The sequence below is a fragment of the Mustela nigripes genome, chromosome 13 (assembly GCF_022355385.1).
Source record: "Mustela nigripes isolate SB6536 chromosome 13, MUSNIG.SB6536, whole genome shotgun sequence".
NCBI classification, from domain to species: domain Eukaryota; kingdom Metazoa; phylum Chordata; class Mammalia; order Carnivora; family Mustelidae; genus Mustela; species Mustela nigripes.
Window position 1 is genome coordinate 9,272,523 of NC_081569.1, and position 12,061 is coordinate 9,284,583.

The window sequence follows — 12,061 nt, forward strand, 5'->3', positions numbered from 1 at the left end:
GCTCCCCCCTCCTCCCCGGGTTCCGCGCCCCGGACTCCGCCCTCCCGGCCAGCCCTCCCCGAGGGCGCCCGCACCTGCTGGGCGTCGTGCTCCGCCTGCCTCTGGCTGAGCCGCTCGGCGTCGCGCCTCAGCTGCTCCTGCTCCCGCTCCAGCTGCCTCTGCGCGGCGCGCAGCCTCTCCAGGTCGCACTGGTAGGCGCCCTTGCGGAGCTGCAGCTCGTCGTGCTCCCGCTCCAGGTCCTGCTGGCCGCGCCGCACGTCCTGCTCGCGCTGCGCCAGCCGCGCCTCGCGCTCCTGCAGCGCCCGCTCCCGCGCCTCCCACTCGCGCTCGCGCCGCCGCTTCTCCTCCAGGTGCTGCGCCTGCTGCTTCTGCAGGTTGGCCAGGTCCTGGCGCTGCTTCTCCAGGCTGCGCTGCTTCTCCTGCTCCACCAGCGAGCTGGGGCGCGACGAGCTCCGGGTGAGCGCGCGCTCGGCCAGCAGCAGCTTCTGGTCCTCGATGTAGCTGTCCTGCTGCAGCACCACGCCCTGCGGGGGACAGCGGTGGAGGGAGCTGCGACTGGTCGGCCCCGGCCCTCCGCGTGCCGGCATGTCCGCTCCAGGGCTCCGCTCCAACCTTGGAGTCAGGAGCACCCCCCGCCCCCCCAACTGAGCCCAAAGTAATGTCAACTGTGTGGGGACCCAGAGCCTCGTTACACTTGGTCACATGCTGCTGACACTGCTCGGGGTGGGGGCTGTGTGTGCTCTGGAGGTGGGAGGAAGTAGGAATTGGATCTGGTACAGCCCGGAGAAAGGAAGTGGACACAGTTTGAGGATAATTCCCAGAAAGTGCTAAGTAGCAGTTACTTGGGGGAGGACTTCCCTCACCACAAACTGCACAGAGATGGAAACTCACAATCACGCTAAACAAAGCACCCAACCAGGCAGCACTTCAGGCTTTGCCCCAAGGCTACAGCACCTATTCTTGTAATCTCCCAGGTCCGTTCACCCGTCATTCATCGGTTCTACCTTCCAAGGCCAAAGACAAAGCGCTGCACATTGTACCCTTTCTCAACATGACAGCCCATCGTGTCTCGACCGAGGGCCCCATTTACCCACGAGCTACCCCTAGACCTCGAAGGTCCCTGCCAACACTACCCTTGCAGCTTCTCTGGACACGAGGGAGGGAGGGAGGGGAGAGAGAGAGGCCCGTACCTGCAGCGCGCTGAGAAGCTCGTGGAGGTGAACGACACTCTGGATGACCTGCTGCGAAAGGAAGCAACGGAAACAGCCCTCAGGACGGAGTCTCCGAACCCACCACCCCGCGGGCGTCATGAGCCAACCCCCAACCCACAGCAAGGGGCCGCGTCTGAACGGAGTATTTCCGGACTGAAAGCACCAGAGAGAGTAAGCGGGTACGGATGGCCCAGAGACCCAAAACGAGGTCAAGCAAACGGGACAACGGGACAACGGTGCAGGAGGCCATCAGCATGCAGGCAGCCACACGCACGTCTTTCTCGAGCAGCGCCGCACGGAGCTGTTCTTAGTGCACCAAGTCCCCCGCGAAACTGCAGGGGAAGTAAAACCACAGCAGCCACAGAGCAGCACGCAGCCCTTACAGTGCAGGCTTCTGCATGCGGGTGCTGGGGAGGTGCTTCTAACGTGTTAAGAGAAAAAAAGGACACGAAGCTGCAGGGGGTACAGCTGTGAATGATATGTTAAAGCTATTTCTGTACAATTCACACGCACACAGACTTAGACACATAAATATACGTTGTGTAGAAGAAAAGGATGGAAATATAAACACCCAGCATTTAACAATACCTATTTCTTGGGGGTGGACTTATTTTACTCATTTTGTTGTTGTTTCTGAACATGTTCCTTTTATGACACAGCTGACCCCTGAACAATGCTGGACTTGCGGCATGAATCCCTTGCACCGTGGAAAAGCTGCTTATAATTTCTGACTCTCCAAAAAGTTTACAAATAGCCTACACTGTTGCCCTGAAGTCTTATCCATAACACAGTCCATTAACACATACCTTTATATGGTATGTGTACTATAGGCTGTATTCTTATAAAAGTAGGCTGAAGAAGAGAAGGTTAACATAAGGAAAACACATTTACAGCACTGCACTCTATTTATTTAAAAAACTTGCATATTAGAAGTGGACCCGGGAGTTCAAACCCATGTTATTCAAGGATCAACTGTACTTAGAACCAAACACCAAAAACTTAATTATTAAGCTTAGCTCTTCTGAGAGCACACTTTTTACCCTCTTTTCAGTTTCTTCTTAATAAAAGAGGTCACAAAAGACCAGCGGACTGTGGCTGGGCATCCGCAGTGTTACCCGCCCTGGAATGCCCGAAAAGCCCTGGTCCGGTAATTTCTTATCTGACCCCTTGTCATGAAATACGGGGCGGGGGGTGGGGGGGAGTCATGGAACAGAAAAATACGGGTGAAATTTCATTCAAGTAGCAGACAGAGCAACAGTTTGTGTGAGAGTAAGTGGATTTGGTTTAAGGCAAACACACTGAGGGGCCAGTGTTTACACTGCCAGGCCAACCCACGGAAAATACCTTCCTGCGTCTTAGGGGGGACAAGGGAAAAAAGTTCCCTTTAATTTAAAATTTTAAAACAAATCTGCTCAGGGCCTTATGATACTATGTTAAAAGCAAAAAGAAACACACGAGCACCCTTACAGGGCCGCCCCACAAGCCCAGCGTCACGTATTAAGGCCGCACACTCCGAGCACACCCTGAGTCATGCCAGTCTGCAGAGGGTGGCGCCTGGGGACGGATGTGCTGGTGGAGCAAGGAGCGGGGACCCGAGTGGGAACGCGAGCGGGAGAGACACCGTTCCCCGACAGGGTCAGCAGACCTGAGGCAAGGAAGGAGAGGGAGCTGCCCCCAGAGTCAGCTCTCCAACAAGAGGGACACTAAGGCTGTTTTCAGAGGGACACACAGTGAGTGAAGAGCAGAGCTTGGAGAAGAAAACACAACTCGAGTCCTGGCAGGACAGGATATGACCACGCAGTGACCCACAAGGTGAGGTGCCACAATCCACACCTGTGGCTTCCGGGGCCAGGCCCGAGTGCCAGGCAAGCAGCCGTGGCAGCACGTGTTCCCAGAAAGCAAGAGGCCTGCTTCTCGAGGACGGAGAAGCTGAGGCCGTGTTAGTAGGCCATGGTCTGGCACACTTCCAGGACGATGCTCGGGGCTCAGGCAAACAGCAAGGTAAGGACAGTGGCGACCCCATCACTAAGTGCACACACGGAAGCCAGGAGTCAGCTTGTTCGTAACAGCAAAACACAGACGACCATTCCCAGCCTAGCAATTATGACAAAATCCTATTCTCAGACATAACTCGTAATGCCCTTACCTCACTGTTTCTTTTCAGCATAAATACCAGGTTAGCATTTCCACCCTATAAAACAAAAACATGCATTAAAAAAAAAGATCCTGAGGCAAAAACAATGTTCAATATGTGTCTCGATTATGCTTGGGCTTCCCATTTTCGTTCTTTTCCACCGCAGCTTCCCGCTGCAGGGTAACGAAGGTTTGAGGCCGCACTTAGCTGAAGCCCCTAGAGAGGGCAGGCCGGTGCGGGCCGCGGACCCGGAGCTCCTGCCGCTCGGGCTGCGGGCGGCGAGGAGCGTAGCACGAGGCTCTGAGCCCGAGGGGCCGAATGGCCAGGAACACGGGACTCGCTAATTGTAGGGTTTGTTTCAAAATGTGCTTTCCTCCTGAAGTAGGATCCGACAGCAAGTCGGATCCAAAACAAGATCCAAGGGGGCTAACTGCAAAGATTACGCGTGTAGAGCTTTTAGAGAACTACCTTTTTCAGACCGCTGTCCGACTCGGTTCTCCTCAGATCCTGGCCGTCCTCCCCCTCTTCCTTCTCACCTCCTGAGAGAAGCAAAAATTTTTTTTTTTTAAAGTTGTGAAACAGATTAGCCAAGAAAAAAATACAATATCTGTAGCTCAGGGATATGGTATTCCCACATCTTATTAATGCCAAAAAGGGGGAAGCCACCTGGGGACAGCTAAGTGATAATTAAGAATTTTAGGGCCACAGAAGAATCAGAAGCAGAAAGGAAAAATGAGTATCATTACTCCTTTGGTCACAACTTAGCTGAGGTCCCAGGAAATTGTTTTTCATTTACTAAAAATAAATGTGACCCTGAGAGAAAAGAGAGGTTCTTGAGTGTTTTTAGCAGCGAGCTACTCAAGGAGCTTTCAGTGAAACTTCTACTGACTGGGACAGGGGAGAGGCAGCTACCGGAACAGGATTTCATTTTTGGTTGTATGAGATGGTTGGGGATCACCTATAGGAGTATGGATTCTAAATCATTTACTGTTTTTGTTTTTTTAAAGTAAGCCCTAGGGCCCACCGTGGGCCTTGAACTCTCAACCTTGAGATCAAGAGTCACATGCTTTATGGACGAAGCCAGCCAGGCGCCGGTAAATCATTTACCTTTTGAAGCGTTCATCTGATGGCTGTCAAATCCTCCAAAGGTCTCTGCTCTCCGGGGCAAGGAGACAGGACCCACCATGCCTTCCTGCTCAACAGGGCTACTGACCGCCGGCCCCAGCGTGCCTCCGAGGCTTCCACTCACCAAACCTTGAAGGATCTCCACTGGAAAAAAGGAAACATGCTCAAGTTACATTTCATCTTCTACTTAGAAAATCTCATGGTATCACACAAGATATACAGGAAGCACGATCAGACAATTCCAGAGTGACTAGGGACTTCCTTTGCTCAGAGAAAGGTCTCAGCTCAGGGTATGTGTTGTAGCTGGATTCTACTGGGAATTCACAGACGAAGCCTTCGGCCTTATTTACACAGGGTCTAGGAAATTCGAAAGGACACGAGGAAGACAAAGGAATTTACTGGAAGGGGCATGGCCTTCTAGAGTCATACCCAAAGTGGCCAGAAAGAGTTCCCTAGGAAGTAAGATGGGCCAATCTGAGAGCAGCCCTAAAGCTGGCAGGGTTCTTCCCCCTGGTACAGTGAGTTCAAGGGACCAGAGAAGTCAAGGGTCGCAATTCTCAGATCTGACCAGCGAGGCCTCTTTTCTAGAGCTGGGTTCCCCAGAAAGGAAGAAGTGCTAAAAGCGGAATAAAGCTTGAGCTGGAGAGAAGCCAGAGAGGAGGTCCAGAAGGATGAAAGAGGGAAACAGAGGCAGGGAATCAAGTGGACGAAGACATTGTATTTAAAACAACAACAACAACACAAACCACACTCCATGGGAACAATCAGAGTCCTGTGAAGTGAGAAAAGATATCTACACCTAAAAACTTAGGAAGCTTATTTCATGTAAAAATGAGCAACTGGGGGGTGGGGGGAGCCTGGGTGGCTCAGTGGGTTAAAGCCTCTGCCTTCGGCTCTGGTCATGATCCCAGGGTTCTGAGATCGAGTCCCGCAACGGGCTCTCTGCTCAGCAGGTAGCCTCCTTCCTCTCTGCCTGCCTTTCTGCCTACTTGTGATCTCTGTTAAATAAATAAATAAAATCTTAAAAAAACAAAAAAAAAAACAAAAAAAAACGAGCAACTGGGAAACATCCAAGTCAAATCCCACACAAGGCTAAGGAGAAAGCAAGCGAGGGAAGAACAAGGGGCCTGACTCCCTGCGTGGGCTAACAGCATCCCAGGGACACGTGTCCATGAAGTGGACGGGCTACTTACTGCCAGGAGCGGACACAGCCATGGAGGAACCCAGGGCAGAATCAGGAAACACAGACACCAAGAAGTGGAAACAAAGAGAAATGATCATTTGAGAGAGGAAAACTAGATCACAAGAGCAAAACCAACCCGACAGAAAAGGACTTACCAGAAGGTGGAAGGAAGAATACTTGAGCATGACAAAGATGAAGGGAACGCAAAGTGTGAAGAGAGCAACCCGTGCGGAGGACAGAGGGGTCCGGCATGTGGACAGCGGGAGTTCTTGGAGAAGAGAATCAAAACAAGGGCAGAGGAAAAACACTAAAAGCTGTAATTTAAGAATACTTTTCTGAAATTGGAAGACTGTGAGCCTGAGAACATCGACCCAGAACAACCCCAACAGAAGGCATATGCTGGTCAAAGTACCTGAATTTGAGAAAATAGCTCTCAGGGCGCCCAGGCGGAAAGCACGGGACTTACAAGGGGAGAACTGAGATTACGATCGCACACGGACAGCTGCTTTATGCCAGGAGAAAAAGCAAGAATGTTATTTAAGAGCAACCAAGACACCCGAGGGAAGAAAATGTGAACCGAGCATCTCCTATCCCGCAGAGCGGACTCGCGAGCTCTCCATGGTACAGATTACTACCCGCGAGAGGACCCAGGGCGCGGTGTTCTCACGAACCCTTCCCAGGACAGCTGCTGAAGGAGGAGCCTCAGACATCCGAAGTGACAAGCGCAATGAAAACTCCAGCAGCAGTGACCGGGCCTACTGCCAGGATTGTGGTCTTATAAAACAAGAGTTTCTTAGAGAAAGGACCTAGATCTGGGGCAGAAAACAAGGTGAGTCTAGAACATCTTGATACACCAAAGAGCACTGAAGCTCTCAGAGACTCCTGGGGTCCCATCAGAAGCACCTGCTGGTTGGCAAATCACAAACATTCCTGGTGTATAGTACAGATCATCACTGTAGCGACTTGAAAACCGTCAGACAGGTTTAAATTCGTGAGTCTGTAATAACATCTAAAACGAACGGGTCACCTTCAGAGGGTAACCCCAGATCAGTTCATTATCCTGGTAATTGGTAAATAAAGGGGGAAAAAAAATCCAGTGTTTATCATTTTATCTTCCTTCTCCTGCATGCCACAAAGAAGACAGCTAGCTACCTTGCGCCTCTGGTAAAGGAGCCCAGCACCACAAGGACACAGCTTACCCCGGGGATCATGCCTGAGCGATAAAACCTCTCCATCAGGCTGTGGGTCTGAAGGAAGTCCCGGACAGGAGAAGAGAGCGCTCGTGTGAGTAAGAGCTAGACTCTGAGAGACACTCTAGGTCAAACAGCTCCTATTCTTCAAAGACAAATTATATGGAAGAGAAAGGGCTGGTGGAGAGGCCTGGAGGTTAGGAATCTGAAAGGTCGATGAAAAACAAGCAAGACCACAGTGTCTACAAACAGGCCTTTAGCCATCGATCGGTATGCAAACGTGGAAGTCACAGCACCTGTTCCTTTTCGGAAGCAGGGAGGGAGCTTTGACGGGGACGGACCGTGTGGGAGGACTTTGGGGTCTGGCCACGTTCTATTTCTGGACCTGGGTGGCAGTTACAAGGTGTTCCCCTGATGATAATCTACTAAACAAAATACCTGTCTTGGATTGTTTTCTGGATCTGTACTTTATTTTACAGTGGAAAAGTAAAATCTGGTAGGTAATGTTGGTGCATGAGGCACTTTGGGAAGAGATTAAGACGGGCAATTACCCTCATTTATTGCACTTTTCATTAAAGGTCCTCCTTTGAGAGCCTCTTCTGTGTTGGAGCGGAAGAGGATCCGAGAGCTGTGCGTTGGGGAGCAATCCTCCGGCAAGGGGGTGCTGCACTCCGTCATGTCTCGGAAAATCATCTCCTTCTCTTCCAGGAGGAGGAGGATCTGCTGGTCCTTCTGCTGGAGTTGCTCTGCACGGAGGATGGAGAAAAGGTCTGGTGACCCGAGTGTCACCAGAGATGACTGGGACACGAGCGCCACCTTGTGGTCTTTGGTGGGACGACAGAGAGCGCAGCTTCACCCTAGTCCCCCCTTCCATGCGCGACACCTTCCATCCAGCCTCTTTCTAGACAAAACCAGAGTTTGACATAACCAACCTGCATACCGTTTGCACTCCCCCACCTCCCGTTTACTTCTCGACCCACTCTCTTCTGCGTCTGCATCATTACTGATCCAGGGAGGCCCGTGTTCCATCTTCTCCAGCATGGATGGTTCTTCTTTTTTTTTTTTTTAAGATTTTACCCAACTATCTATCTGTCTATCTGGACAGTGTGTGAGCAGGGGGAGGGGCAGAGGGAGAGCAACAGGAATCTGTGTGCGGAGCATGACACCGGACACGGGACTTGATCATGACTTGAGCTGAAATCAAGAATTGGACGCTTATTGGACTGAGCCCCCCAGGCGCCCCTCCTCTGCCCCCCCACCTGGAGGGCATCACTGGTTCTCTCCCCAGCGTCCATGATGGAGCGACACCTGGGCTTCCTCTCTGCTCCATCCTGGCCGGCCTCCTGCACTGCACACAAGTCTCTCCAGGGATCTGCCCTCTCCCGGCTTCGGGGACTTCCCGTGTGCTGGAACTCATGCGGAGTAGCCCGCGTCCTGCCTGCCTTTCTGTGCGCCAGCTCGAGAGTCCCGCCGGCCTGTGGCTGGCTCTACTGAGACGGCTCGTCCTCGGCTTGTCAGAAAGCCCCTTCCTCCATTCTTGCCCTCCCCGTCCTCCCTCCAGCGGCGTGTGGGCCCTTCCTCAGCCTCCAACATCCCCTTCAGCCTCCCGCCGGGCCGGCAGAGGACCAGGGAGGGCTTCTGTCTCCCTGCTCCGTCCTGCGCCCTCCATGCCTCTCCCCTGAGCCACCCAACCGGGCTTTCCACTCCCAGTGGCTTCCCCACTCCCTCAAGCAATTTGCCCCCTGGCTTCAATGCCAACAAAGACAATTTCAGTTGAAGTTTTGCTCCACAAATTGTATCATCCCCTTGTTGCCCTTCAAGCCCTGGTGCTCTTGCAGCTAAATTCCACCTCCTGGCCCTGACCCGCCCCCCAGACGCTGCGCACACTCAAGTCCTCTTTCACTCTTCCCCCAACCACTGCTCTCGCCTGGTGCAAGGGACCGCTTCAGGCTCGGCTCGTGCGCCGGCGCCACAGGCAGGATTAGGTCCCCCGTCCTTTACACGTGCCCGCGGTCTCATCCTGTCAGCTCGTCTGTCTGTCTCCCTTGCTAACGGGGGCTCCCCGACAGCATGGACGCTGCTTTAGGAATCTCTGCGCCCCCAGCACTTAGCAGTATACCTGGCCGGGGGCTTCATGCCCGTGAAAAGGAAGTTTCCATCCCTGCCATGCTCATCACGGGCCAATCAATCAGGTGTAAGTCTGGCTTCAGCCTAAATCTGCCCCCCCGCCGCCCCCACCTCCCAAACACAGTCACTGCTTTGTCCAGCTTTAAGGACTAACCACACTCCTCGGGTGCTTGCATGAATTTGACTCTGGGCCTTATTTCTACCCGAAGCACAGTCCTTACTTCGGAACATTCGATAAGCGCTGGCAAAGAGGGGGAGCCCTCGCCCTGCTGTTTAGCAGGCAGGGAGGAGAGTCCCCTGCCCGGTTCCACGTATGTGACCTTGGACCGTGTGGCCTCTGTGGGCCTCAGCGTCCTCATCTGCACAGTGGGGACTGGCACACATGTCTTGCATAATCAGTGAGCACGTCTCCCAGAACCACCTCATAATTCATGCAGTGCAGTGGCAGGGTCCGTGATCAAAACAGACTGAACGGAAAATTATCCTCAAGTACCCTTCTCTCTGTTTGAATCTCGAATATGACTGTGAGTTTTAGCAAATTCTCCTGTGACGAAGTACAAAGATGTCACCAGGGTCCAAGAACACAGAAAGTGAGAAAACAGAATCAATATCCCCTCCATCCAGGGTCCAACACCCTCTGACGGCTGTTTTATGGGACCTGGGATCCATGTTGGCTCAGCCTGGGTTGCTCTTTCGTTAAAAGCCATGGAGTGCCTGGGTGGCCCAGTGGGCTAAGCCTCTGCCTTCAGCCCAGATCATGATCTCGGGGTCCTGGGATTGAGCCCCGCATCGGGCTCTCTGCTCAGCCGGGAGCCTGCTTCCCTCTCTCTTCCTGCCTGCCTCTCTGCCTACTTGTGATCTCTGTCTGTCAAATAAATAAATAAATACCTTAAAAAAAAAAAAAAAAAAGCTCCTGTTTGGAAGGGCCTGCCGGGACAGCTGTGGGGCCGCAGGCGGCACAGAAAAGGTCCCGGACACCCCGACGGCCTCACCTTTCAGCTCTCGGGCTTTGGTGTCCTGCAGCCTCTTCTCTTCCTCGTTCTCGCTAGGAATTCCTTCATCTTCGTCTCTGTTCCTAACACCAAAGCAAAAGGAAATGAGCCAATAGCCCCCACGAGGCCCGGGACTCTGCTCACCGCCCGCTCTGGGATAAAGTCGCAGGGGCTGGGACGGGCTGTGGCGTGTCTTACAGGGTGTTGATCGTGTCCTGAATGATGTGGATCCAGCTGTTCCGCTCCTCCTTGGAGCTGGCGTGCACCTCCACCATCTCGGGGTCCTTCATCCCCATGCTGATGAGGAATAAACCTTTCTCCTCGTGGGCCACTTCCCTGACAATCAGCTTCTTTAGCGAGATCACAGTGGATTTCTGGTCCTGGAAAAAGGGGAGAGGGTCAGGGTAAGAAAGGCCCACGGTATTCTAACTCTCAAGAACAGCTCTGACCTAAGGGAAGACCAGATGTATGATCTCGCTTACGTGTGGCACCTAGAAATACAAAAACGAAAGCGAAGAAAACCCCACACCAAACTCACAGAAAAAGAGACCAGACTCGTGGTTACTGGATGCGGAGGGTCGGGAGGGGGAATGAGATGGGGGTCGTCAAAGGGCACAAGCTCTGAAATAAAGCAGCTCTAGGAACGTGACGTGAACAGGCAGACTATGGCTAAATGCTGTACGGTGCACAGGAAAGGTGTTGAGGGAACAAATAAATTCTCAGGGTTCTTACAACAACTATTTTCACTTCCTTCTTTTCTTTGTATTGTGTCTGTATCAGATGGTGACTCTGAGCTGAACTTACTCTGATCATTTAATAATACGTAAATCGAACCATCAATCTTACACCTTAGATGGTGATACAGGTCAATTACTGCTCAGTAAGACTGGAAAAAGGGCTTGTGGTTTAACAAACTATGGTAGACTTAAAATGAAGATAAGTATCTCGTTATCCACCTCCATTTTATCAAGCAGAAAAGGATTTCCAGAAAACAAATGGTAATTTGTATCCACAGCGTTTCCAGACATGGTGTCTACACGAGGAATCCTTCTAGGTTCCTCTGTGACTCTGGCCGGCAACATCAGCAATCAGCGTGATTCATGGGGTGTCAGGTGCAAAAAATACTCTAGGGACAGATCTCTTTAGATCAAATGTCTAAGGTTCTCGAAGGGACTGTGAGAGAACAGAAAAATAATGCTTTTTTTGGTGGGGGTGGGGTGGAAAATTGCCAGAGTATCTGAGGAATTACTCAGAGGAATCTGTCCTGAGCAAAGTAAGGTGGAGAGGGAGAGACGGCAGGAATCCAAGGTTTGGACCTCCCGTGCGGGCTACTTCAAATATTCATTCCAAACGGAAGAGACCGACAGTTCAGCTTACCAATGATGCAAAGACGTATTTCTGGTCTTTCTCTTGAAGGAACACTAAAATGTCGGTAAGCAGAACTGCTTGAACCTCTGTCAAGGGGGGAAGGAGAGAATGGACAAGGATTACTTAACAGGGAAGCAAGTTAGAGGCCAACTCAGCAATCCAGCCCACAGAGCCAATCAGGACGGAGAGTGCTCTGCACTCTTCCACAGAGATGGGTTTCTGTTCTGCGCAAGCCACATCGGGTCACTGGATTTTGAGGCATTTTTAAATGGTAGTTATCACCAAAGCCTTATCTTGACAAAGCCTGCGAACTCTGTTCTGGGAAGATGCATCCCATAAGGCGAGACTCTTACTTTTAAGAATAAAACTGGGAAGGACTTTAAGAAATAGTAAATAGCAACATATTCCACCAAATACTCAGGTCACAATACTCTTTGACTTCCGATCCCAATACTGGGAGAGGCGTGAGAGTGGGCCGGAGAGCTGCCAATAGGTGATGTACAGAAATCCCTCAGTCTAAGACGAACGGATAAAGACGACGTGGTGTATCTATACAATGGAGTATTACACAGCCACCAACCCCTCCCCACCGAAATCTTGCCATGGGCAATGATGTGCAGGGAACTAGAGGGTATTATGCTAAGTGAAAGAAGTCAATCAGAGAAAGACAATTATCACATGATCTCTCTGATATGAGGAATTTTAGAAACAAGACAGGATCACAGGGGAAA

General features: G+C 51.7%; 1 protein-coding gene across 8 annotated transcripts in view; it reads right to left on the reverse strand.

Annotated features, from left to right (window-relative positions):
- The window catches only part of AKAP13 (A-kinase anchoring protein 13), a 322,148-nt gene that overhangs the window by 6,357 nt on the left and 303,730 nt on the right, over positions 1-12,061 (reverse strand). For all 8 annotated transcript variants that reach the window (XM_059371621.1, XM_059371619.1, XM_059371618.1 and 5 more), the window contains 9 exons: positions 11,340-11,416; positions 10,161-10,342; positions 9,963-10,045; positions 7,395-7,589; positions 4,453-4,614; positions 3,814-3,884; positions 3,358-3,402; positions 1,191-1,241; positions 75-524 (listed from right to left, as the gene is read on the reverse strand). In XM_059371621.1, coding sequence (XP_059227604.1) covers positions 75-524; positions 1,191-1,241; positions 3,358-3,402; positions 3,814-3,884; positions 4,453-4,614; positions 7,395-7,589; positions 9,963-10,045; positions 10,161-10,342; positions 11,340-11,416 — 1,316 coding nt within the window. The remainder of the gene's footprint in view (positions 1-74; positions 525-1,190; positions 1,242-3,357; positions 3,403-3,813; positions 3,885-4,452; positions 4,615-7,394; positions 7,590-9,962; positions 10,046-10,160; positions 10,343-11,339; positions 11,417-12,061) is intronic.